The sequence below is a fragment of the Prosopis cineraria genome, unplaced genomic scaffold (genome assembly GCF_029017545.1).
Source record: "Prosopis cineraria cultivar Desert tree isolate PC_DT_omini unplaced genomic scaffold, ASM2901754v1 PC9, whole genome shotgun sequence".
Classification (NCBI taxonomy): Eukaryota; Viridiplantae; Streptophyta; class Magnoliopsida; order Fabales; family Fabaceae; genus Prosopis; species Prosopis cineraria.
The window spans coordinates 30,850,627-30,873,119 of NW_026555340.1; the positions used below are offsets into that span (position 1 = coordinate 30,850,627).

The 22,493-nt window shown below is 35.6% G+C and overlaps 5 protein-coding genes across 7 annotated transcripts; 2 read left to right on the top strand and 3 right to left on the bottom strand.

Annotated features, from left to right (window-relative positions):
- The first annotated feature begins 537 nt into the window (after window positions 1-537).
- On the top strand, window positions 538-4,431 carry LOC129319969 (probable polygalacturonase). 2 transcript variants are annotated; one of them, XM_054965085.1, is made up of 6 exons: window positions 538-1,404; window positions 2,300-2,420; window positions 2,626-2,800; window positions 3,127-3,197; window positions 3,336-3,794; window positions 3,867-4,431. In XM_054965085.1, the coding sequence occupies exons 1-6, from the start codon at window positions 991-993 to the stop codon at window positions 3,968-3,970; spliced, it is 1,344 nt and encodes a 447-aa protein (XP_054821060.1). In that variant the 5' UTR covers window positions 538-990; the 3' UTR covers window positions 3,971-4,431. The 2 variants fall into 2 exon arrangements, with proteins under 2 accessions (XP_054821060.1, XP_054821058.1); XM_054965083.1 differs by having other exon boundaries at window positions 3,336-4,431.
- Window positions 4,432-4,768: 337 nt separating this feature from the next.
- LOC129319970 (germin-like protein subfamily 3 member 4) lies at window positions 4,769-6,089 on the top strand. The gene has a single exon (XM_054965086.1). The coding sequence runs from the start codon at window positions 5,092-5,094 to the stop codon at window positions 5,788-5,790; it is 699 nt and encodes a 232-aa protein (XP_054821061.1). The 5' UTR covers window positions 4,769-5,091; the 3' UTR covers window positions 5,791-6,089.
- A 402-nt stretch (window positions 6,090-6,491) lies between these two features.
- LOC129319968 (uncharacterized) lies at window positions 6,492-10,619 on the bottom strand. 2 transcript variants are annotated; one of them, XR_008595572.1, is made up of 7 exons: window positions 10,451-10,619; window positions 9,845-10,162; window positions 8,894-9,545; window positions 8,599-8,798; window positions 8,270-8,514; window positions 6,929-8,071; window positions 6,492-6,699 (listed from the first exon to the last, which is right to left on the bottom strand). XR_008595572.1 is itself a non-coding variant. In XM_054965082.1 (6 exons), the coding sequence occupies exons 2-6, from the start codon at window positions 10,111-10,113 to the stop codon at window positions 7,278-7,280; spliced, it is 2,160 nt and encodes a 719-aa protein (XP_054821057.1). In that variant the 5' UTR covers window positions 10,114-10,162; window positions 10,451-10,619; the 3' UTR covers window positions 6,492-7,277. The 2 variants fall into 2 exon arrangements, 1 of the variants encoding a protein (XP_054821057.1); XM_054965082.1 differs by having other exon boundaries at window positions 6,492-8,071.
- Window positions 10,620-14,553: 3,934 nt separating this feature from the next.
- On the bottom strand, window positions 14,554-16,116 carry LOC129319253 (transcription factor MYB54). Its single transcript, XM_054964254.1, has 3 exons — window positions 16,013-16,116; window positions 15,663-15,828; window positions 14,554-15,418 (listed from the first exon to the last, which is right to left on the bottom strand). Exons 2-3 carry the CDS (start codon window positions 15,805-15,807, stop codon window positions 14,688-14,690), a joined length of 876 nt encoding a protein of 291 aa, XP_054820229.1. The 5' UTR covers window positions 15,808-15,828; window positions 16,013-16,116; the 3' UTR covers window positions 14,554-14,687.
- Window positions 16,117-19,111: 2,995 nt separating this feature from the next.
- LOC129319256 (probable gamma-secretase subunit PEN-2) lies at window positions 19,112-21,986 on the bottom strand. The gene is made up of 2 exons (XM_054964261.1): window positions 21,588-21,986; window positions 19,112-19,814 (listed from the first exon to the last, which is right to left on the bottom strand). The coding sequence occupies exons 1-2, from the start codon at window positions 21,838-21,840 to the stop codon at window positions 19,654-19,656; spliced, it is 414 nt and encodes a 137-aa protein (XP_054820236.1). The 5' UTR covers window positions 21,841-21,986; the 3' UTR covers window positions 19,112-19,653.
- Window positions 21,987-22,493: the final 507 nt, after the last annotated feature.

Consider the following 22,493-nt stretch of genomic DNA (forward strand, 5'->3'; position numbering starts at 1 on the left):
AGTGGGGACAAAAGTCATGTGGAGGTCATAACAGGTCATGATCTTATTTAGCGGCTCAGGTCTGATTAATGTACTAATATTCTATGATGGGCTTGCGCACTCACCCAAATCAAGTCACTATATAGAGCTATAGGGACCAGGCGGCAAAAGTATTTATTTATTTTTTAAAGGAGGAGTCGGCGACAATAATATAAAATATTGGTTGGCAAAAAAAAAAACACACACACAATAGAAAGAAGATATAAAATATTGTATTAATCAAATCATAAAAAATAAGAAATCAGGACGATCCCGTGATGAGCGGTTTCCCGTGATGCAAGGCAGCGAGCCAGCCGCTTGCCCGAAAAAGAAATTTAAATCTAAGGAAATATAAATATAAATAATAAAGATTTAAATAGATCGAATGGAAACTCGCCACGTAGAAACTAACAAGACTTAAAACCGAACGTATGGGACCCGCAAAAGAAATTCTTGAAAAGTTGCAATTTCTAGCTTTCCAATAAAACGCGCTCGGATGCTCAATACCGCAATAATTCGCGCTCTCTCTTTCAACTTCTTTCCTCTGCTCGGCCCCTCCCATCCTCGAGCTCTCCTCCACGTTGGCCTCACGTTCGCGGTTCGCGTATCACAAGCCGACAACACCATATGCGTTTACATGCTATTGCTCACTGTTTCATTTCCAAAGTCAAAAGCCTAACACCCTTTCCTTCGCCAAAGTTCGGCCACCACTCTTCAGTTTTCACGGCTTCGAAATGATGTACTGCAATTTTGATAAAGTTTATATGTCTTTCATGTGAGACGCAGTACTAAAACATAATAAATACAGTGGCGTTATGATAATAACTCTATTCTAGACATTCTCATCAAATCCGAGGTACTATTCAACGGGAGAGCAAGGGATGATCGCAGCATCGCGAACCCCGCCACATATATTTCTATGATTTTATTGACGTGATCAAGGAATCGGAAGAAGGGTGTTTTGGTGCTGCCATGTCGGGTATTTTCACGAGACCCTCATGGGCAGTGATGTTTCTATTGTTGGCTCTGGTAACGTTTGTCTCGCTCCAGCATCCCGAGATGACGGTTTTTTTAATGCGGTTACGTTCGAGTTCGTCGGAAGCCGAAACCGGCGCGTCAATGGATTCTCAGAGCTGCTCCAGGTTTTTTCAGGGTGTCACCGGAAGAAGGTTTGTTATGTCGATCAAGGATTTTGGCGGCGTTGGTGATGGGAAGATTTCGAATACCGAATCGTTTAGGAAGGCAATCCGATACATGCAGCGTTTCGGAGGTATGGGGGGGTCCCAGCTGAATATTCCCAGAGGAAGATGGCTCACTGGAAGTTTTAATCTCACCAGTAATTTCACGCTTTTTCTTGAAGAAGGAGCTGTTGTTTTGGGTTCTCAGGTGCGCAGGATTGTCTTTGTTCTTGACGTTCTTTATTTATTTTTTTTTTTTAACTCTTCTTTCAGTTTTCATCTGGCTCGGTTTTTGGTTAGATGTGTTTTATTCTTAAGCTGTAATTAATTATGTTCCAAATTTGCAACTTAAATTCAACAGCGTACGGACATTTGCCTTGGCTTCTTCATGCATACGTCTGCTTGTCATCTTAATTTGTCTTCCTGCTGAAAGATCAGATTCCCTCCTATCGCAGTAACTGAAAAATAAAAAGGAACATCTTCTAGAAAACTGTCTTTTATGGTTCTTTTCCGGTATTCACAGTTTTTGGTTGGTGAAGACTCCAAATTTTCTTGGCTACTTACTCATATTGTTTTATTCCTGTTCAATTGTGGCATATGATTATTGCTAACGAGGGCGAGCATTTTTCCTGAGTCCACGTTTCCGAGGGAAAAGAAACATTTGTTCTTTTGGTTTTCTGAAAAAGGCGAAAGGAAAAATAGAGAAGTCATGGCGAGCATTTGACTTCTTATGGGACAAATTTGTGCGACTATAAAGTCCTTTTACATACTCAGTTTTAAGCTTATACTTATAGTAGCTTTGACCATACTTTTGGAAACTTGATGGATCTATGATTCATAAGCGTAGGGCGGCACTTGCGGCCATATGGTGATGCAGACGAGTGATTTTCAACAAAGTGTTGAACGGGCGAGTTTGAATTTACATGTCCTGTTTACTTTCTTCTTCCAATGCTTAGACCCATGATTCTATGCTAAATCTAGACAAGCCCCTCAATGAGTTTATGAAATCAGACACTCACTCTGGCTAACCTGTTTATAGTACTTGAATAACTGTTATTTATTTATTTATTTATTTTTAATAATTTCAAAATTTTAATTCCTAGGATCCAAAAGAGTGGCCTGTAATTGAGCCTTTGCCATCCTACGGAAGAGGGAGAGAGAGGTTTGGAGGAAGACATATTAGCCTTATACATGGAAATGGCCTTCAAAATGTTGTCATCACAGGTACAAGAGCTTGTACTCGTTTGCATTCATTTATATCACTGGTCAAAAGTTTTTGAAGATAAAATGTGTGATTATGTTTTAAATGACTTCCATGAGGGGTCCAGATTCAGAAGAGGCAAAGATTACTCTTGTTGGTTAAACAATTAATATGGTTAACTATTGCTGGTGCCTTCAAGGGTATTTAGATAGTTATATGGTTTTGCAGGACAAAATGGGACAGTTGATGGTCAGGGAAACATTTGGTGGGAACTTTGGTGGAACAAAACACTGGAGCACACAAGAGGTCACCTCCTTGAGCTAATGAACTCGGAAAATGTTCTGGTCTCAAACCTCACCTTTCGAAATTCTCCCTTCTGGACCATCCATCCCATTTACTGCAGGTTTCATCTTCTTGACTTTTTGTCTTTTCAAGTGCCATAACATGACTTCAAAACTTCAAATGCATTTATGGTTCTTCCTTATCAACAAAGTATTTTCAAATTTTTCTACGCAACAGCCAGCTCTTGGTATTTTGTGAAATAGTTTAGTTCAAATTCACTGGGTGTCGTTTCGTACAACATTTCACATTACGTTAGCATTTGGTTCTAGGTGTAAAAGATATAGCTTGTTGAAACAAAAAGTGGACTCCTCTAAAATAAGTTTATGACTTGTCCGTCCTTAGCTTTGTAACTGCAGAAACATGATCAACAGCTATATTTTGTTTCAGAAATGTTGTTATCCAAGGGATGACAATCTTGGCTCCTTTCAATGCCCCGAATACTGATGGCATAGACCCAGGTTTGTTCCTTTTTAATTATTTATTACTTGCATTCTGTTTTCCTGCTTAGCTTTTGGCTTATCATGCATAAAATCAAGTAAAAAAAGGGCATACATGTTATATTCATTTGCTTGTGAATTTTCCATCTGACTATGCAGACTCAAGTACCAACGTGTGCATTGAAGATAACTACATAGAAAGTGGAGATGATCTTGTAGCCATCAAAAGTGGATGGGATCAATACGGAATCACCATGGCCCGTCCAAGTACCTATATTGTAGTGAGGAGAGTTTCAGGCACGACGCCAACTTGTTCTGGTGTAGGAATAGGCAGTGAGATGTCTGGTGGAATTTCAAATATAACAATTCAGGATTTGCATGTTTGGAATTCTGCAGCTGGTGTGCGTATAAAATCTGATTATGGTAGAGGAGGTTATATAGCAAATGTCACCATTAGTGACATTAGAATGGAGAGAGTCAAGATACCCATCAAGTTTAGCAGGGGTTCAAATGACCATCCGGATGATGGGTGGGATCCTAAAGCAGTTCCCAAGTTTAAGGGCATTTTAATCAGTAACGTGACAAGTGTAGTTTCAGCAAAAGCTGCACTTTTGGAAGGTATAAAGGATGCTTCATATGAAGATTTGTGCTTCAAAAATATTTCACTGATTGGTGTGCGCTCATCTGCAGCATGGCATTGCGAGTATATTTCAGGCTTTGCCAGCGAGGTGTTTCCTGTGCCGTGTCCTGAGTTGCATAACAATGGCACTTCATCCTGGTGTTTACCTTCATGATTTCCCGTGAAATGATAATAAATGTTTCCAACATGCACCGGAAAATCAGAGGGCCTCCGTTGTTACACCTTGAGAAGTTGACTCCTGCTTAAGCCAGATTATTTGAGGTTTCGAACCACTAAAAAATGTGACTGAATTGACCTTAAGCCCGAATGAAAACTGATCTCCTAGCCCTGGTTGGCGCGGATGAATTGCTGGTGGGTTTATGATTGCAACACGCAAAGTTTCATTGGATTGGTATCATGCTCTCTTACTCCTCACGGTAGCTAAAGATGTATGCAAGTGCGCCTTAATGTGCTGAGGTGTATAGGATGATCCAACTTGTCATTATATACTGAATTACTGATGTATAAGGATTTTTGCATATTTGGGAGAGAGGGAGGAGTTGAATATACAGGGACACTATACAATGTAGAAAAAATAAATTTGATTAACAGGAAAGCTCATTCTTTTTAGCTCAAGATGGTTTATCTGTTTCCATTATAGCGTTTCTTAACATGTTCATTTACTTTTAAAGCGAGCGGGGAATTGATGTGTCAACATGATCCTAGATAACTTGAAATATTTTTACAGTGCAATGACCCAGCTATGACAATTCTGTATTTAGATTTTATATTTTTATACTTTATTGAACCAAGTGTATACTGTAACATAATTCTGCCGAAACAAGGTGAGGAGACAATTCCCAAGGGAATGGAAGTTTCATCTTATCTCTATTTCTCTTTTCATTTTTCTATTATTTCACTCTAAGAACTTCATACTACCAACAGATTGCCTGGGTCTTGTGTTGATTAATTGAAGTTTCAAAAATAACGAGCATGCCTTCAAAAATAACGAGCATGCCTTCCAGGAGCAATCTTGGAATTTCAGGTATTAATGGCCCCATAGAACATTGAGGATTGAGCTGAGCCAAGATTCTGCGTTGTGTTTCTTTCAAGCAACGCACTTGTTTGTTCTTCCATCACACTTTATTGCAAAGGCAGTAGTGAACTCCAAGACAGTTGTAACTTGCATTTCTTGCAAACGCTATATATAATGGTAATATTAATATTAAAATTGATTCCCATATAAATACTGAAGAAGATTGTACATTATTCATTTGGAACAAGAAGAGAAGGAAAATGTTAACTAAGTGGAGATTTGAGATGACTTCCGTTGCTTCCCATTGTTTTATGATCTTCTTTGTTGTGTTAACAAGCATAAAAGTTTGCGTCGCAGACTGTGATAATTTGCAGGACACTTGCCCAGCAGCTTCACTTGCAGAACAGACCATCTTCATCAATGGCCTTTCCTGCAAGAACCCAGCAGAAATAGCTCCTCATGATTTCAAGAACATGGATTTCGGCAAGGCCGGTTCTACAAGCAACATTGTTCGTTCCTCCATGAAAATCATCACTGCGTCAGAATTTCCTGGTCTGAACACTCTTGGCCTCTCAATTGGTAGAACCGACATTGGTGTCGACGGCGTGGTGCAACCCCATCACCATCCAAGAGCGACTGAGATGATCTTTGTGGTCGAAGGGATGTTGGTCGTCGGATTTCTTGACACACACAGCAAACTTTTCCAGAAGTTGCTCAACGTCGGTGACGTATTCGTTTTCCCCAAGGGTTTGTTTCATTTCTGTGTGAATCGTGGTCGTGGGGATGCCATACTCTTGTCTGTGTTCAATAGTCAAAGTCCAGGGATGGGATCTGTCGCTTCCCCACCTTTGGATACAGCCATAGATTCATTGCACGAACTGATCCCACTTTCTGCTTCACAGATTCATGATTTTGACAATTTTACTTGGACGGGATCCGACAGCATTTTCAGTTATTAGCTATTTCACATGACCTCCTAAAATATATAGTCAAACTGGAATGTGTCAGTTTCGTTCTTCTTATTGAAACATGCTACATATGTTATGTCGGTGATTGCATGAGTTCAACTAGTATCTTCAAACTGGAATTTAGCATACCGTTTAGCCTCGAGCATATTTGAAGGATCCAGAACCGTGTAAGGGTTGCAATATCATGTGGGATATCAATTGACCAAAATTTGCATTAAATCCATTCAATTCGCCTGTAAACTCACTCTTACCATTGATGAATGTGACAAATGTAATCCAACTTTTAACAAGCCCTCTTGACAACTCATGTGCTTAGATGCCTAGTTGCCTATCGTCACAACGCATAGCTCGCAAATGAATCGAATAAATATATTCAGAGATCTATGCGAATATCAAAACCTCTGCGTTAGCGACTGCGCGTAAGCTGCTGAAAGAAGTCACATTATCTACATACAGAGTTGTTAACAGACAGATGGATCTTATACTCTTCGTGCCAAAAAAAAAGGATGGATCTTTCCTCATAAATAGGCTGTGATCGTATTAGATTTTCTTTTCTGTTCTTTTCTTTTTTTAAAAAAAAAAAACTCACTAAATTCTAAAATGGGTCAAGCAAGAAACTCACGAGAATAAGAAATTAGCTATTACAATGTCGGAGGTATAGATGGAAACTCTTGATAAATAGACGAAATATATGAAATTAACTGAAAATTGGGGCATTAAAAAAATTCGAATACAATGGTGTCAAACTTTACAGATGTGCTTGGTTCCAGTGAAAATAGAAGGGCAATAAAATAAAACATGTTTACACTTAATTGGTGTCTAAATGGCTAAATTCGTTACCGTTTTTCTCGCAGCAGCATGCTTTGAAGCTGATGCAGTGTTATTGTACTTGTTCAGAAACTGAAAATTACCAAAGCCACCATCAGCAGCACATGTATGGATGGATTATGGATATATCAAAAGAATTAATCTCAAACCTATCACCACTAAAAACCATGGAATCTTTCTTACCAAAAAGAAGGCATGAATCTTCCAATTTATTTCAACCAAGCAAACAATCAGTCTATATACATATTCCTCGTGTATAAATCAATAACAATATTTCGTCCTCAGCGAACTTTGCACTTACAGATTTGAAAAACTGCAGACTGAAAAAGAGGTGCAGGAATGCCTTCCCATGCACAAGATATCTTGACAGCTACTCTACCTTTGGCGATCACCTGAAAGTACTTCCTAGTCTGATGGCTCAACAAAAATATACAGTTTCCTTTAGTTTTCTCCATTTATCTGTGAGTATTGGTCATGTTCTTGTATATTTATAGCAACAACTGAATCCTGGTAAATGCTACAACTTTGAAGACAAAATCCAACAGCTAGGAAGTCTGATAGTTGAAAGCTGTAAAATATTCTTAGGATGAAATCTGGTTAATTGGCCAGGGTTATCCCAGAACAAATTTTATATGGTCCAACCAAAGTGATCATCTTATTCGTGACAATCTTTTTCGTTTCCGACTCTTCCTACGAGTAACACCAATTTCTGCAATATTGCTACTAGGAGGAAGAGCCAAAGGTAATGATCGTTTGCCTTGGTAGGTTCTACCTTTTTTGGAAACCCATTTCAAAGGCATATTTTTCACCACCACACCAATATCATTAGAGTTATTCAGTTCAACAAGTTTTTGGATTTGATCTAGCATTTGGTGGGTCCAAGCCATTGACAGATCCAATGCAACTGAATCGTCCCTTGGTTTTGTCCATAGATCCATCAAAACCTCTTTAAATGATAGAAAAGACAGGGATGGTTGAGAACCTTGGCCATTTTCACACATTATGTTCACCTTGATTACATGCTTGCAAAGGTTACCTTGCAGTGACCAAGAGCAATCGCAAAATGCAAATTCTGATCCAGGATTCCACACCAAATGTCTTAAAGTGCTGTCTTTCTGACTTACAACACTTGCAAACAGGCCATCCTTATCATCCAACGTAACAGCAGAGTCAGGAATTTGTAATGCTCGATGCCACGATGTGGAAGCAATATATTCCTCCTTTACATTCAGGAAAGAATCACTTTCATCAGCATATCGGTCAAGCCAGTAGCTTGAATGGAGTTCAGTTGTTAACTTGTGCACCAACCAATCGACTCTTTGAAGTGCTCCAAGGTGTGAATCATCAAAAAGTTTGGCCTTCAGTTTCATATGATATGCTTCTATGGCACCAGAAGCTTCTTGACTTGCTAGTGGAAGAGTTCTCATCATTGAAAGCCACATTCCTGTTTAAAACAGAATTAGGGGAGGGGAAAGCAAAGTATTAAATTAATGAACCATCCCATAAATTTCTAAGACAATTTCATTTCATTTGTAATTTACGGTTGTTAAGCATGCATGCCACATTGCCAACATGTTCAGCCAGATCAGCATTTTTGAAGTGATACAGTGAATGCAAGAAAGTAGGAAGAACGTCAACTAACCAATCTTGGGTAGCCAGGAGGCTTTGAAATATTCAATGAAAGCAGTTTGATCAACAAAATCCATGATGAATTGTTCCAAGGCGACAGATGTATTAACTCCACTCCATATGCTGTATACGATAGTCCCAAGACGTTTGAAAATCTCTCGCTGAACCTCAATGCTACTGCATTTCTTGACAATATTTCTTAGCCATGATCTCCGAACACGCCAAAGTGAAAATAAGATAGGGCAGCAAAATATATCTCTGTTAAAAGCAGAAAATCCAAATAAGGCATTTATATATAATAAAGAAGTTTTAAAATTCAGCTATTCACGCAGTAAGTCCTGCCTCAAAAGATCTATATCAGCAGCTGCATCATCAATTAAAAGTCCACTGACTTTCCAGCCAGGTTCAACACTTTGAGCTCGAGCAATCAATGCTTTCAGCCACTTTGACACATCAGGCTTCGCAAAGCTACGTGTGATGACCCATGCAACAGGCAGTGCATGATGTCTTGAATCAAAAACAAGTAGTGTGAACAAAGGATACTGCAATCAAGAAAAGCAAGCTAGCTCAGTGCAATGCACAAAGCTCTCTTTTATATCATCCAGAAAATAAAAGGCCAAGAACAAAAACTAATTACTTTAAGTCTTTTAATGCCAAAGGTTGAGTCAGCTGCAACAATACTACGGTGACCAAACCGGATCATTTGCTGCAACTGCCATTCTGTTTGGATTCCCAAGATAAAAGGATCTGACTCTGAAGTGTCCTGGTTAAAAAATACAAACTTCTTATTTCGTTCAATCCACAAGCGAATGCTGGCCTGATCATCAAGGTCCAGCTCATGGGTAGACCTTTTGATAATCATTCCTAGTTTGTGGACATACTGAGAGGCAAGGTTATTGACTTTTGCATTAGAACCACAATAACGTTGAATTCCTTCAATGTGTTTCTCCAATATATTTTCTTCAGGAATGCCCAGATAAATCATAGACATTGTTTGCTGCTGAATCTCATTACATATATAAGGAACTTTTATGGCACCAGGTCCAATGGCATCTCTGTCAAGTGGCCCATGGCAGACAAAACCTGACTTGTTAACATGGCGCCTCTCATTGTATATGATAAGTGCAAGTGATGGACGAGCATAAAGACGTTTAACAACAAAGTGACAGGTACAACCCCGCATTGATTGAGGTCTAGCGGCACGATTTCGAGTATTAAGCCGATATCTTCTACTAGGTAATATACCCCCACCTTCCCCATAATTTTCCGGACCAAAGGAGCACCAGTACCTTCATAAATAGCAAGATTCAAACTCAATAACACAAGTATTGTAAATCTCAATGTGAATACAGACATGTCTCAGCAAATCAGCTATGTTAAAGATATTCAGTTGCCATTCTGCTGTTGGATGCAACCCCCAAATAATAGCTGGAGCAAAGAGAAAAAATTGGGGGCAACTAAGAAAGCAAGAAAAGACTTGAAAAATAAAGCATATGTTCTGAAGGCAAACTATCTGCTCGTCACTGGACCCAAAAAAAAAACTCAACGTTATTTGAACAAGGGATAACAGAACATGGTGGACACTTACAGCCTGTACTCCAGATATTCATCATCCTTGTACTCTTTCAAGCTGCCCAATGATCGCCTTCTTGCTCTCTCAATATGAAATTGCGTCGGGCATTCTACATTCGAGCATTCACCAATCATAAAAGAATCAACTCGCTCGTAAGGAATAAGGGCAACATCATCATGGTGCTCAGCGTTGCCAAACTTCGTCCAAGTCAAGTCAGCAGAACAGAATTCCTCCTTAAGCGGGTCTTGAAAAGGAATATTTGCAATTGATTCAATTATGGCCATGTTCTCCCCGGTATTATCCCCTAAATAACTTAAATTTTCATAACCACATCTGCAGAACAAAAATTATCGAAGAGTCTCAATACAAAATGCTGAGCGGCGTCGTGTGTTATAACAATATATGATACAGGATTGAAAACCTAAGTGTCCGCCACAGAATTAATACAGTTTCAATACAAATCACAAACCTTGATGATGCATATTATATCCCATAAATTCCTAAAGAACTCGTTTCATAAAGAGAGTTAAATAGTAGATTTGGCAGAGTTTTTGAAGTAGCTAAGCAAAGAAGAAAATTCACGCCAAACATGCCAAGCCAGGGACGGGTTAGAAAACAAACCTCTTTTCTCGCAGAGTGAAATGACGATGACTCTGTCTGTAACTCACCCAATAAGCTCTTGTCACAAAAGTTCAATACTCAGCCTTTGGAGACAGCTCAGTGGAAGAAGGTTTAGGGGATATTGAAAGGAGGGGTTTAAGAAAAAAGGCGAGTTTTGGACTCCTAAAAAAATGAGAGAGCGGAAATGTGAATGTGTCGCCTGGCGGTGGCAAGGTAGTAATATATTAACAGATGAAAAGACAAGAACCTTAGGCATTTTCTCCTGGAAGAATTTCATTAAAGACCTCTTACGTGATTTATTTTAAAAAAAAAATCAGGTCCAAATATCATAATAAGATTCTAAATTTGAATTGAAATTAAATTAAGAAATAAAATGACTAAAATATCTTGTTTCAGTTAAATTAGATGAGACACATAATAGACTTAATAAGTAATAATAAGATATTAATAAATAATATTACACGTTTAACAAATCAATCAATCACATTACTTAAAAACAGTAACTTGACAAAAATATTTATTAATGTTAGACGTGAACAAGTAATATGATGGACTTAATAAATAATAATAGGGATTTAACAACTAATATTATACATCAAACAAGTCAAACATTATTTAATAACTAACATAATGGATTTAACAAGTAAGAACAAAGAATTAATAAGTAATATTAATCATTGAACATTTAACATGTAATAAATATTAATTTCTCATGCAAATAAAAACAGAGTAGTAATTAACTAGTTACATGTAATGTTACTCGTTGATATCTTGTTGTTAGAATTATTATGTATCTTGTACTGTGTTTCAATTTAACTAAAGAATAATATTCTGGTCATTTTATTTTTTAATTTAATTTCAATGACCTAGAATCCTGCAGTCATATTTTAGATTATTTTGGATCTGATTTGTAAATAATTCCTATCATTGGCCATAGGATGAAACTCCCCCTTTTCTTTTTCTATTTTAGCAGGGCAAACGGCACCAAATACCATGCCGTTTAAACTTCAAGCGGCTTATCTCCAGTCCAGCGGAGCGGAAAAATGCACCCATTAATAAATTACATGTCTCTTCTATGGGGCCTCAAATGGATATCTCCAATTAACAATAGGTCTTGTCTGGCAACATGTATTATGAAGTGTGGAAAAACTAATTTCACTTGTTTGGGTTAAAATGTAATTTTTGCTTTAAGTGTGACTATTTGAGCTAAAAATAATAATGAAAGAATAATAGAGAAATTTTAAAAAGATTAATTAATTCAACCTAGGTCCAAATTCCATAAACTTACAAGTTCAGGTCTCAATTTTGCAACTTTGCTATGATAAATTTACAATTTATTTTTTAAAATTTTAACATAGTTGAATAATAAATAAATTCATTTTTTCTGTTAAAATTTAAAATACAAATTTTAAATTCATCATAACAAAGTTATAAAATTAAAACCTGAACTTCCAAATTCTTAGAGTTTAGTATTTGAGACCTAAGTTAAATTAATTGATTCTTTTGGGACCTCTCTATCATTCTTTCAAAAATAATTTTAGCCCTTGCTTACATAAATCTTCTAGAAGAGAGGTTATTACTTGCTAAGAAGAAGAACTGACATATCAATGCAATTTACTGGGCTATCAAAATGAAGCTAGTGGCCCTTAAAAATTGAAGCATGAAGCCAAGGAAAAACCACAACTTTAATTTGTGCCAATAAGCCACCACACACATATGCCATCAATACACAATCCCTTTGACTTCTTTAACAACTCAACTCAGAAATCCACTTGCATAGTATAAAAACTTAACTTTATATCATCTTTTACTTCACCCAACACAACTCCTTTTATTTTTTACCAAATTCAACATAGTGCCCTTAGTACGTCACACATTCAATAGAGAGTATTAAAGTTCTTCAGCAATTAGTAGAGCGCCAACTCCTAGCAAAACAATAGTAACAATGTGCCACTGCTTTTCTTTTTAGTTTTTCATATTTTATTTCTTGTAATTTCACTTTTATCACTATTAATACCATGGCTACAATTACCATAGAAATATTGCATGTATTTCTATCTTTATTTCTTCATTCATTTTACTTCTAAGCACTTGTATTTATGAAAATTTTATTAAAGGACGTAGGACCTTTATATTTGGTTTAGAAGTTAGGTAAATCGCACCTTTTGAAGACATGTTCACTTGGCACACTCACAAAAGCTGCCAAAACAACTTTTTATGTATTTATAATTTTAAAAAATTATAACTTTTAATCCTTATACTTTACTCTTATTTTATTATAGGTTTCTATACTTTTTTTAATTTTTTAAGTCTCTACACTTTCATTTTTTTAATGTTATAAGGACCTAAAATACTAAAAAAATAAAAGTGTAGGGACTCAAAATACCAAAAATAAAAAATAAAAACCTATAGTAAAACATGAACAAAGTGTAGGGATTAAAAGTCATGTTTTCCTTAATTTTTAATACAAATGTATATAGAATTTTTTTTCTAATGACTCATTTAAAAATAATGCAAATATGATATTTTTATTATGAAAGTTTTAGTTACGAGTGCTAAAATTTTTACCTAAATTAGTTTCAATATACAGTGTATTAGTATAATAAAATGTATGTAGCATGTTATGAATATGGTTCTTCATTTCTCATACTCCATATGTTATATGCACAAAAAATATATCAAATTTAATTTATATTACAATGGAACAACTCTTTTCAATAACTTAAAAATATATGAAATCCTATTCCAAATATGAGAATTTTGTTAATAGGTGATATGCAAATATTCTTGTCAACGTTCATTGAATCTAAAAGTATGCCCTAACCTGGTGAAACCTTAAAATCCAACTTACTAACTTTTTATGAGCAATAAAAATATTATAATTAAGATAAACTAAATTTTTGTTGTCATGTTGTTCTACAAAAGCTCATATTAGGTGCAATAAGCTATGACGATGAAAATATAATAACACACAACATTTGCTTTTTAAAAAAAAATTGTGTATTATATAGGAAACATGATAATAAAATTTCTCTGAAATGTATAAATAACAAGTTAATTCCTCAAAATGTAATAACTTCCTTGAAGTCTTTATTTTCTATCATTAATAAATTTATATAAATTATCAAATTGCCTCTGTTGAAAATAAATGGTTCACAAATTTTGTTTAAATATTCATAACTTTTTTTCTTATATTCACAATAATGTAGCATCAAATAAGGAATTAACATGCGATACCAAATCGTAACAATACAATAGCAGATCATAACTTTACATATTAATTCTTTATTTGCTATTACATTATTGTGAATATAAGAAGAAAAGCTGTGAATATTTAAACAAAACTTGTGAATTGTTTATTTTCAACAAGGACAATTTAATAATTTATATAAATTTATTAATGAAACAAAAGTCTTTAGAAACTTTAGGAAAATTATGGCATTTCAAGGAACCAAATTATCATTTATGCATTTTAGAGAAATTTTATTATTATTTTCCCTATTATATAAAGAACATTTCATTTTCTGTGGATGAAAAAAAACTCACACTAGAAAAGCTACCCATTGGAATATGAAAATACTCAAATTTAAATTGATTGATACCATATCAGATTATATTCTAGATAACTGTTAAAAATGATTTTTAAAATAATTATATTAATGATGGCGCCCTTTTAAATTCGAATAATTTAAAATGAAAAAACACAATAAATCAATGGTGAAAGAAATATGAGGGTAGTAAATAATCACACAATAATAATGCAAATTTTGATCTTTCTTTTTTTTTTCCTTGTCTAATTTTCTTTTTTTTTCACAAGTTTTGATGTGTGAGCTATAAATATTAAATAATACATGCACTTTTATAAGTTCCTTCCACGCACGCAAATGATGCCCTCTATGGTAGAATCGTAACATTGCAAATGCAGATGCTTGAACTTGATTGATTCACTCCCCGCAACATGCATGAAATCATGACAAACAGGGATCCTAAGGCACAGTGCAATAAGAAATGGAAGTCTTTCCCTAATAGAGCATTAATGGAATCAGAACCCAGGAAAGATAAAATCAACAACTTAATTAAAAAAATTACGACTATTATTCGCTAAGTACGCCTAGAAAAGACAACAGAAAAGTGACCATATAAATCAGAAGCTAGACTCTCATATGCTATATTGCAGTTCCCTCTTGAAACAGATTTAGCAAATAACTATGTATATGGAAGCTTATCATCATCATGGTCAACTGTCGCTGGCAGAACAACTTCCCACACCGAGAAAGTCTATAAAGGAAACTCCCTTAAGCTTTTCGACTTGTTCTTCCAGAGTTATCTTGTCTGCCATGCCTTTGATGGAAAAATCGTCAGTTCTTTGAGCATTATTATAGGATTTTGAGAACCTATGAGGAAGAGGAACGACCTTACCAATACTAGGAATTCCTGGTGCAGTAAAACTAATATAACTGCTAAGCGAGCAAGAAGCAGGACTTGAAGCACTAGAATGATCATTGTGAGGCTTAGCAGAACCTGAAGGTTCAAAGTTCACTAACTCTGATGTAATGGTCGAAGTACCGCTTTGAGTATTCCAAGGATTCAGTAGCAATGAACATGAGGAAGACATATCGAAGATGCCCATGTTTCTGTTGTTTTGGAAGGTAAAGTTATTAATCCCTGAGGCAGGCCTACGTGTGGTTGAGTCAAGCATGGGAATATGATTATGATTAATAACAGTGTGGCTGCTGCTTCTGTCACCAAGGAGTGCGTAACGTTCTCTCTTTCTCCTTGCCATAAGGACATGGAAGTGATTCTTGACAGCATTATCAGTTCTTCCAGGTAAGAACCTTGAAATTGCAGCCCATTTATTTCCCTTTACCTTGTGAAGAGCTAGCAGTATTTCTTCCTCCTCCTCTGTGAATGGTCTTTTCACTATGTTTGGGTCTAGTTGGTTGTACCACCTCAGTCTGCAACTTTTCCCTATGAAATAATATAATCCATATTTCAAGTACTCATTTCTTATTAGTTGAGAATTATGCAGAAGGTGAAAAGGTAAAATAAAGTAAAGACATTGTAAGTTTGACAGAAAAGGGATGGGGTTGAAAACTGAGTAACCTCTTCTATTGAAAAGAACATAATTCGATGATTGGATTTTTTGCGAGGTTACGAATAGTTCTGTTATTATCTATAAACAAAAAAGTTATAAATGATGTCACGCATTTACCTGATCTCCCATCAAGATGTTCTGCAACGAAATTCCAGTTCTGGGGACCATACTGCTCCACAAGCTGTTTCAGCCTCTCATCTTCAGCTGGTCTCCAATGGCCTCTGTTACAACTCTTACTCTCACTGCTACTGCTTCTGGACATTCTTCCCTGACCAAGACAAACCTAGATGGAAAATTACAAGAGGAATAAAACAGAAGAAAAAGAAGGATGAAGAAAAAGAGAAAGGAGAAGAGCCTAGAAAAAGAGGTTCGGTGTTGGGTTATATAGATAGAAAAATCCCTTTAGCTGTGCCTGCAAGATATGGAAAGCAAGTGTAAGAATTAGCCAGCTTGCCTCGTTTCCTCACCTCTCAAAGATCCGAAAAAGGACATGTGCTTATTGTATCTGACGAGGAAAATCCCACTTTCAAACATCTTCCTTACTTTGTGACTCTTCAAGTATGGAAGTTTTTTGTTTCATGCAGTTTATTAGGGGCTACATATATGGAAGTTCATTAATGTCTGTTAAAGAGTGAGTGGTTGTCCAAAACCAACTTGAGGGTATGTAAATGGAAAATTCTTTGAGCACTTAAAGGTGTACAACTGTACTCTTAGCAGACTTGGGAAGAAAACAAGAAGCATTTTCCCACAAGCTTCCATGATTTGGTATGGTGTGGGACTTACATACTTCATGGACCATCTTAAACATGATCATAACAAGAAATCCTAAAATTAAACCAGCAAAGTCAATTTATACTGCCATGATATTGCATTATTTAATCCAACCTGTTTTAAAGCAAGTGCTGTAAAAGTGTGTTTCTTAAGTTCTCACCCGAAGCTGTTGCAGTAATCACTATTAATTAATTCATCTAAATCAAAATCTGTTGGGTTTGAATAGAGAACCAATGAAATGATATTATAATAGAGGCAAAAAAAAATTGAGGATGGAACTTCAAAGTTTAACAGATAAATGGCATTCATCATTCCACACATATGTAATTAAATATTCATTAGTGCTGTATGACCCCTATAATACTTTGCTTTTTTCTTGCTCATTCTTTCAAGTTATAAATTTGAAAGGGGGAAGATGAAGAAAGGAAAACTCATGAGTGATCTCCAGATTTAAAAAAAAAAATTAGTAACTTCTAATGCTAAAAGATTTAAAACTACACCCTTCACTCATATTTATAAAGCAAGAGAGAAAATATTTTTTTTTATTATATTTATAAAGCATGTCATTTATTTTTTATCACAAGTTCTTTCTTTTATTCTCCTTACATGTTGATGAGAAAGAGTATATTTCAAAGTCCATGTAGTTAACGGAACAAAGTTAAAAATTTAATAAATTTTTTAAAAGTATTAATGAGTTTTAATTTTTTTTTAATTTCAGTAAAATATGTTAAAAGTACTTTACAAAAGATAGGTAGGAATATTTATGCATTTTGCACACACGTAAGACTATACATGTGTTTGTATGTATATTATGCTTCTTTCGTGATAAATTATTACCCGTGAAGGTGTTGGAGATTCTAGACATAAAATGTATTCTCAATTTCTCAACTGATTGAGATTCTATGTCCTACAGTATCAAAAAAAAAAAAAAAACTTAGTGCACAAGCCATTTTTTCCCATATAGGAAATGACCACTGCCATACGGTTACTCACAAATAATCTCTACCATTATAATATAAACTTGAACCAAGCAGTGTTTTGCGTTCAATTGGGTGATTAATGCTCTTCTTTTGAGTTTTGAAACTTCAAATCAGATGAAGATCCTTTCATTTTTGGAACTGTAATGACCTTATCTTTCAGCTATACATAGAGGTCAACGTCATGAGTCCCAAGTCCCAATGAAACACAAAGCTTCAGATGCTTGAGAATTCTTCTCCACATGAACTACTGGAGCTGTTTATATTTGTCTTTTAATGGTTTCAGACTAATCCATGTGTGCAGTTAATAAACTCAATAGTTTATGGCTGCAGTTAAACAATTTTTGGCCAGATGGAAGCAGTTACTCCCTTCAATATAACAATATGGCACTTTGTAAAATTAGTGTTTGGTTTAAAATATTAGTTAGTACTATCTTATAATGTTAACCATTCCCTCCGTCTCTTTTTAGTTTTTAATATCTAGTTTTCTAATGCCCTTGTCCCTTTTTTTTAAATATTTTTCTCAATTCTATTTTTTTTTATAGACTCATATTCAATGATTTTTTAACCCCTAATAAAACATTTAACCTTTTTTACATTTAATTGGAGCAGATTTAGAAAGAATAAAATTTTCTTAGTTTTCGTGAACTTGACAACTATATACCATATCAAGGGCCGGGAGTAATGCTTTTCTAATTTTACCTATATATAATTTAACGTGGAGTAACAAATGTAGTTGGCTTTAATCAAGCAACAAGGATAGTTAGTAAGGGTGAAATTGAAACAATTGGCAATTTTTAAAAGATTAGACATAAAATTATATCTTTTCTTGAGATATGTGAATTGGAATGGTTAGAACAGATTTAAATTCTGGATCCGAGCGAATAAAACTTAAATCTTCATGGAGGTAAAATTGATAGGTAAATTGTCAAATCATTGTGTCCCCAGTAAAACTGAGAAACTTATATTTGATCATAAATTGACTGGGAAAAGAAGTGAGCAAGCGAATGAGAGAGCCTTCAGTCAGGATAAAATTAGCAGTTTCCACTTTGGCGATTAAGAAAAATACTCCAAGCTTTTGCCCTTTTCCTTATTTCGTTATTCTCCGATATTTCGTTATTCTTACTTCATAAACCGCAGAAGTACAAACCTTATTCTCTTACCCAGCGATTGGCATTTATAGAGTTTACAACGCTGTTGGTCCAACTCATGATTGCGTACATCATTATACGCTATGCTAGTGCTCTGCACATACCCGGGTGTATTGTTTCATTTTTGTGGACATCATCCCAGCCCAGGCGAAAGATTGAGTTGGTTTGTGTGATAGTAGAAGATACGTCAAACGAAAATGAGCTCCATTACATGGCATTGGATAATTAATAATGTGAACGAATCTATCATTGACCGTTTCAGAGTGATATGAGATAACAGCTACTGGCCGGTGAGTACAAAAAAGGTAGCAAGCGACAGTCTAAAACTAGCTGGTAGCTGATACTCTGCACAGGAGATGAAACTATGAAAAGTTTCTTGCCGTTCGAGCGCTAAAGCAAATAGGCGCCAGCAACATTCCATATACGGTCGTTGAAATAAAAATTTGGCTGGCAGGTCATTAATTTTTATTAGTTCAGTAACATTTGACAACCGACATACCCATTCTTTGTTTGCCAACCAAGTGATCTTTTTTGCCTTGGGAAAGCGACATGTGAGCCACTCCCCAGCTACCATTTTTTTTTTTTTTTAACTCCCAAGGGGGAACAAAACTTTTCCAATATTCGGCGAAAAAAGAAGATCTGAGATGGAGTGTACGTACAGAGAAAATTTACAAGGGGGCGTCAATGTTACGAGCTGCGCCTAATACACAAAACGATGGGATCAACTCTTCATAACGAGAAGGTCACACCGTAAACCATTGTCTTACAAAGAAACGCCCAATAGATTGCTTTTGCCTTCTCAGCGGTCACCTCATGTCAACGAATCCAACGCATGGAGACGGTCACTGATATGTAATGATACGATGACGTTTTTTTTTTTTTTCCGTTCTAGTTTCATTTCCAATCTAGTTTTTTTTTTTTTTTAATATGGTACAATACATCCTCAAATGTATAGTAATGAACATCCATGTAAAAGCCAGTGTAAAAAAAAAAAAAAGCAACTAGTAAAGAAAAAGCATCATATCTTTTTGGATTAGACTACCCAATACTCTGGTTCCACCCCACGACGCCTATAGGACTTAATGGCTCAAACTAATCAAGATCAAGTCGAATAGAACCACAAATGGCGACAGAGCTCCCCCTCAAATCTAGGTTTTTCCCCCAAGAAAAAAGCACCATATTATTTCCACATGGCTCTTCAATGATCAGCTAGCTCCAGCCGGTCAAGCCTAACTTGTCAGCAAGATTGTACATAACCAATTCATTCCAAACAGGACCAAAGAGGCGTTCTCCCCCCATGGCAAATGTTAGAGCCCACGAACAGAGAAGGGCAGCAAATATAGAAAACCCAACCGCTGATGCAACAATGTCTGCGCAAAAAATGTCCAAGAAATTAGATCAACTGCGTACAGGAAAAGTGGCTTCAAATATATGAAAGAGATTCACAAAAACAATTAAATCTACTCACAAAAAGCTAATTCTACTAGTAAATGCAGAATTCTTAATTTATGTGATTGAAACAAATTAGTGCCCATGCTCCTTGCCCCTATAATGAGAATTGAAGTAGCCCTGCGCGAGAAGATATTCCATGCTTCACAGACACATTTAATAGAGAGAGATTTGTTCATAACGTTCAAAGGAAGTATGGAATTTTCTGTTAGAAAAATAGGGTATATGGTCCAACTTCCAAAAAATTACTCAGTGAGTATGGGTATTTTCTCCTCAACAGCGAGAAGGGTTGGCCTTTGTCAATCGCCTATCTTTATACCTTAATTTATAATACAAGTTAAAAAAGGAAATTCTAAGGCATTCGATAATTTTCTACAGAGTCCCACCTTTACCACTTAACCAAATTACCACTTTCCAACCGTGCAAAATGATAAAAAGACAAATCTGCTCATAGCAACAGCAGGGAGTATGGTATTCAACCATCTTACACCGAGAGGTGTAGACAGTTACTATAAGCAGTGAGAGTTACCGGGAATCCACACATAATCCAACAGATTGTCGGATTGGGTCCTCAGTCTATTGCAGTTGATAAACAATAATACATATGGTATAGTTCAGAATAAAAAGTAATTTAGCTCGAGTACATATTCTTTTATTAACATTTCCCGTTTCATTTCCGGTTTATTAACACCAAAACAGCAAGCCTATTTTCCTCATTAATGATTAATGACAAAACACCAACTGGCAAGCACTTTTCCGGACTCAAAATGGGGGGGAAAAAAAACCCAAGCATTTTTATAAACAAATAATTTCAACGCCAATTTTTTGTAAAAAAGCCATTTCTGCTGAGTGCTAAAGCAGACCTAAAATACGATTACAGAGTAGGTGGGAGAGCCACAGTTTTAAACCTAACATGATGACTTCAAAAACTAGTAAAAGGGTGAAGAAGATGGCACTCTTTAGTATTAGACTCAAACATGACACCGATACTCTTTACACATCAGAAATTTAGCACAGAACACAACCTCTGGTCTGAAAGAAAAGAGCAAGGAAACAAAAGTGATACAAATGAAAATCAGTAATGAATTAATACATGTATCATATCTAGATTCTAGACTCAATGTCAATTTTAATCCCTTTTATTTCCTTTTCCTACTCTTTCATTTTCTCCAAAACAAGATTTATAGGCTGTATGTATCGCGAATGGTGCACAGCTCAATTAGCCAGCTCTTTACTCTAATGACGCAACAAAATTTTGGAAAGGTTCCACATCAAGGAAACAGATGAAATATTTAAAAGTGTATATACATACATATATATATATATATATATAAAGGAAAGGCATAAGCCAGATATGAACCTAAAAGGTCAAAAGTCAAGGCCATTATGGCCGTGGCACGTATCAAGACGGAGTAAATACTAGCAGTCTTCAGCCGGCTCAAACATGATCATGAAATCAGTATTTATATTATGAGAGGATTGAGTGAGCCAGTCAGCGCTGAAATCTTACTTTTTAGAAGCAAAATCCTCAAAATTGAAACTCAAACTATGAAATGACAGCCCGAAAGAAAATACAAACCCCTAGAAGCCCAAAGCAAGAACAACAAAGCAAAAGCACCAAACTTGTAATAAAATCAGAAGAAGAATCACCAAGAATTTGATAAAAAAACCAGAAAGAGAAAAAAGGAACATACAGCGGCGAATGCGAGGGAAGGAGTGTGCGTGGCGGAGAACAGGCCAGAAGTAAAAGCAATTGACGGCCCAAAGCAAGGGAAGCAGTGCGAAACCGAACTTGTAGAATTTGCGGGCGTAGCTGAGTGCATCTTCCTCGGAGAGGCCAAGTGGCCCATCGACAGTCGGCCAGAGGGGCACTGAAGACGATAAAGAATTCCCAATTGGAGTAGGGCTTGGACTAAAATTGTGATTGTCGCTTTGTGACGCTTCCATTATCGCGATCACAGTTCAGAAAATGGCTCCCTGAATCTCAGAAATTCAACATCTGAGAACGACGAATCTGCGCTTCTATGGAACACAAAATGGCACACTGGAACGAGTTGTCAAACCTCAAAACCGCACCGTCGTTTGACACCGTGAATAGGGTCAAAACTGGCAAATTAATCAATAATCTGCGGACAAAAACTGTTACTTGGAACTAAATTTATTTATTATAAGGAAAAATAAATTTATACAAACAATTTGTGTCATATAATATAACAATTAATCTTTAACAAATTAAACCATAAAAACCAATATTATAAATAATTTCGACCAAACTAAAATCAACTTATTTTTGGCCAAACTATACTTTACTATTTAAGTAACATATTCTGTTAAATTAAATATAGAATTGCCTTGAATAAACAAATATTAATAAAAAACAAAAATAGCTCCCTATATTGGATAAAATTTAAAGAGAGAATTGCGCAATTCTTAGTTTTAAACATCTATTAATTTTTGAATAAAATACTCTCACTTCCCTGTTATTTTATCTTAATTATATATAACTCTATTATATTTTTAAAATTTATACGATCTTCTTTTAATATAAATAGTTATAAAACAAAAATATTTCTTCTATTTATAATATTTTATTTCTATTC

Excerpts from the sequence above, each read along its gene's own strand:
- LOC129319969 (XM_054965083.1), top strand. The coding sequence starts at position 991 with ATGTCGGGTATTTTCACGAGACCCTCATGGGCAGTGATGTTTCTATTG. Across the intron at positions 2,421-2,625 it reads TCAAAATGTTGTCATCACAG|GACAAAATGGGACAGTTGAT; the intron begins GTACAAGAGCTT and ends ATGGTTTTGCAG. Across the intron at positions 2,801-3,126 it reads ATCCATCCCATTTACTGCAG|AAATGTTGTTATCCAAGGGA; the intron begins GTTTCATCTTCT and ends ATTTTGTTTCAG.
- LOC129319970 (XM_054965086.1), top strand. The coding sequence starts at position 5,092 with ATGTTAACTAAGTGGAGATTTGAGATGACTTCCGTTGCTTCCCATTGT.
- LOC129319968 (XM_054965082.1), bottom strand. The coding sequence starts at position 10,113 with ATGGCCATAATTGAATCAATTGCAAATATTCCTTTTCAAGACCCGCTT. Across the intron at positions 8,515-8,598 it reads GCTGATATAGATCTTTTGAG|AGATATATTTTGCTGCCCTA; the intron begins GCAGGACTTACT and ends TGCTTTTAACAG. Across the intron at positions 8,072-8,269 it reads CTCCTGGCTACCCAAGATTG|GAATGTGGCTTTCAATGATG; the intron begins GTTAGTTGACGT and ends TGTTTTAAACAG.
- LOC129319253 (XM_054964254.1), bottom strand. The coding sequence starts at position 15,807 with ATGTCCAGAAGCAGTAGCAGTGAGAGTAAGAGTTGTAACAGAGGCCAT. Across the intron at positions 15,419-15,662 it reads ACATCTTGATGGGAGATCAG|GGAAAAGTTGCAGACTGAGG; the intron begins GTAAATGCGTGA and ends ATTATTTCATAG.
- LOC129319256 (XM_054964261.1), bottom strand. The coding sequence starts at position 21,840 with ATGGAAGCGTCACAAAGCGACAATCACAATTTTAGTCCAAGCCCTACT. Across the intron at positions 19,815-21,587 it reads CTTCCCTCGCATTCGCCGCT|ACATTGTTGCATCAGCGGTT; the intron begins GTATGTTCCTTT and ends TTTTTTGCGCAG.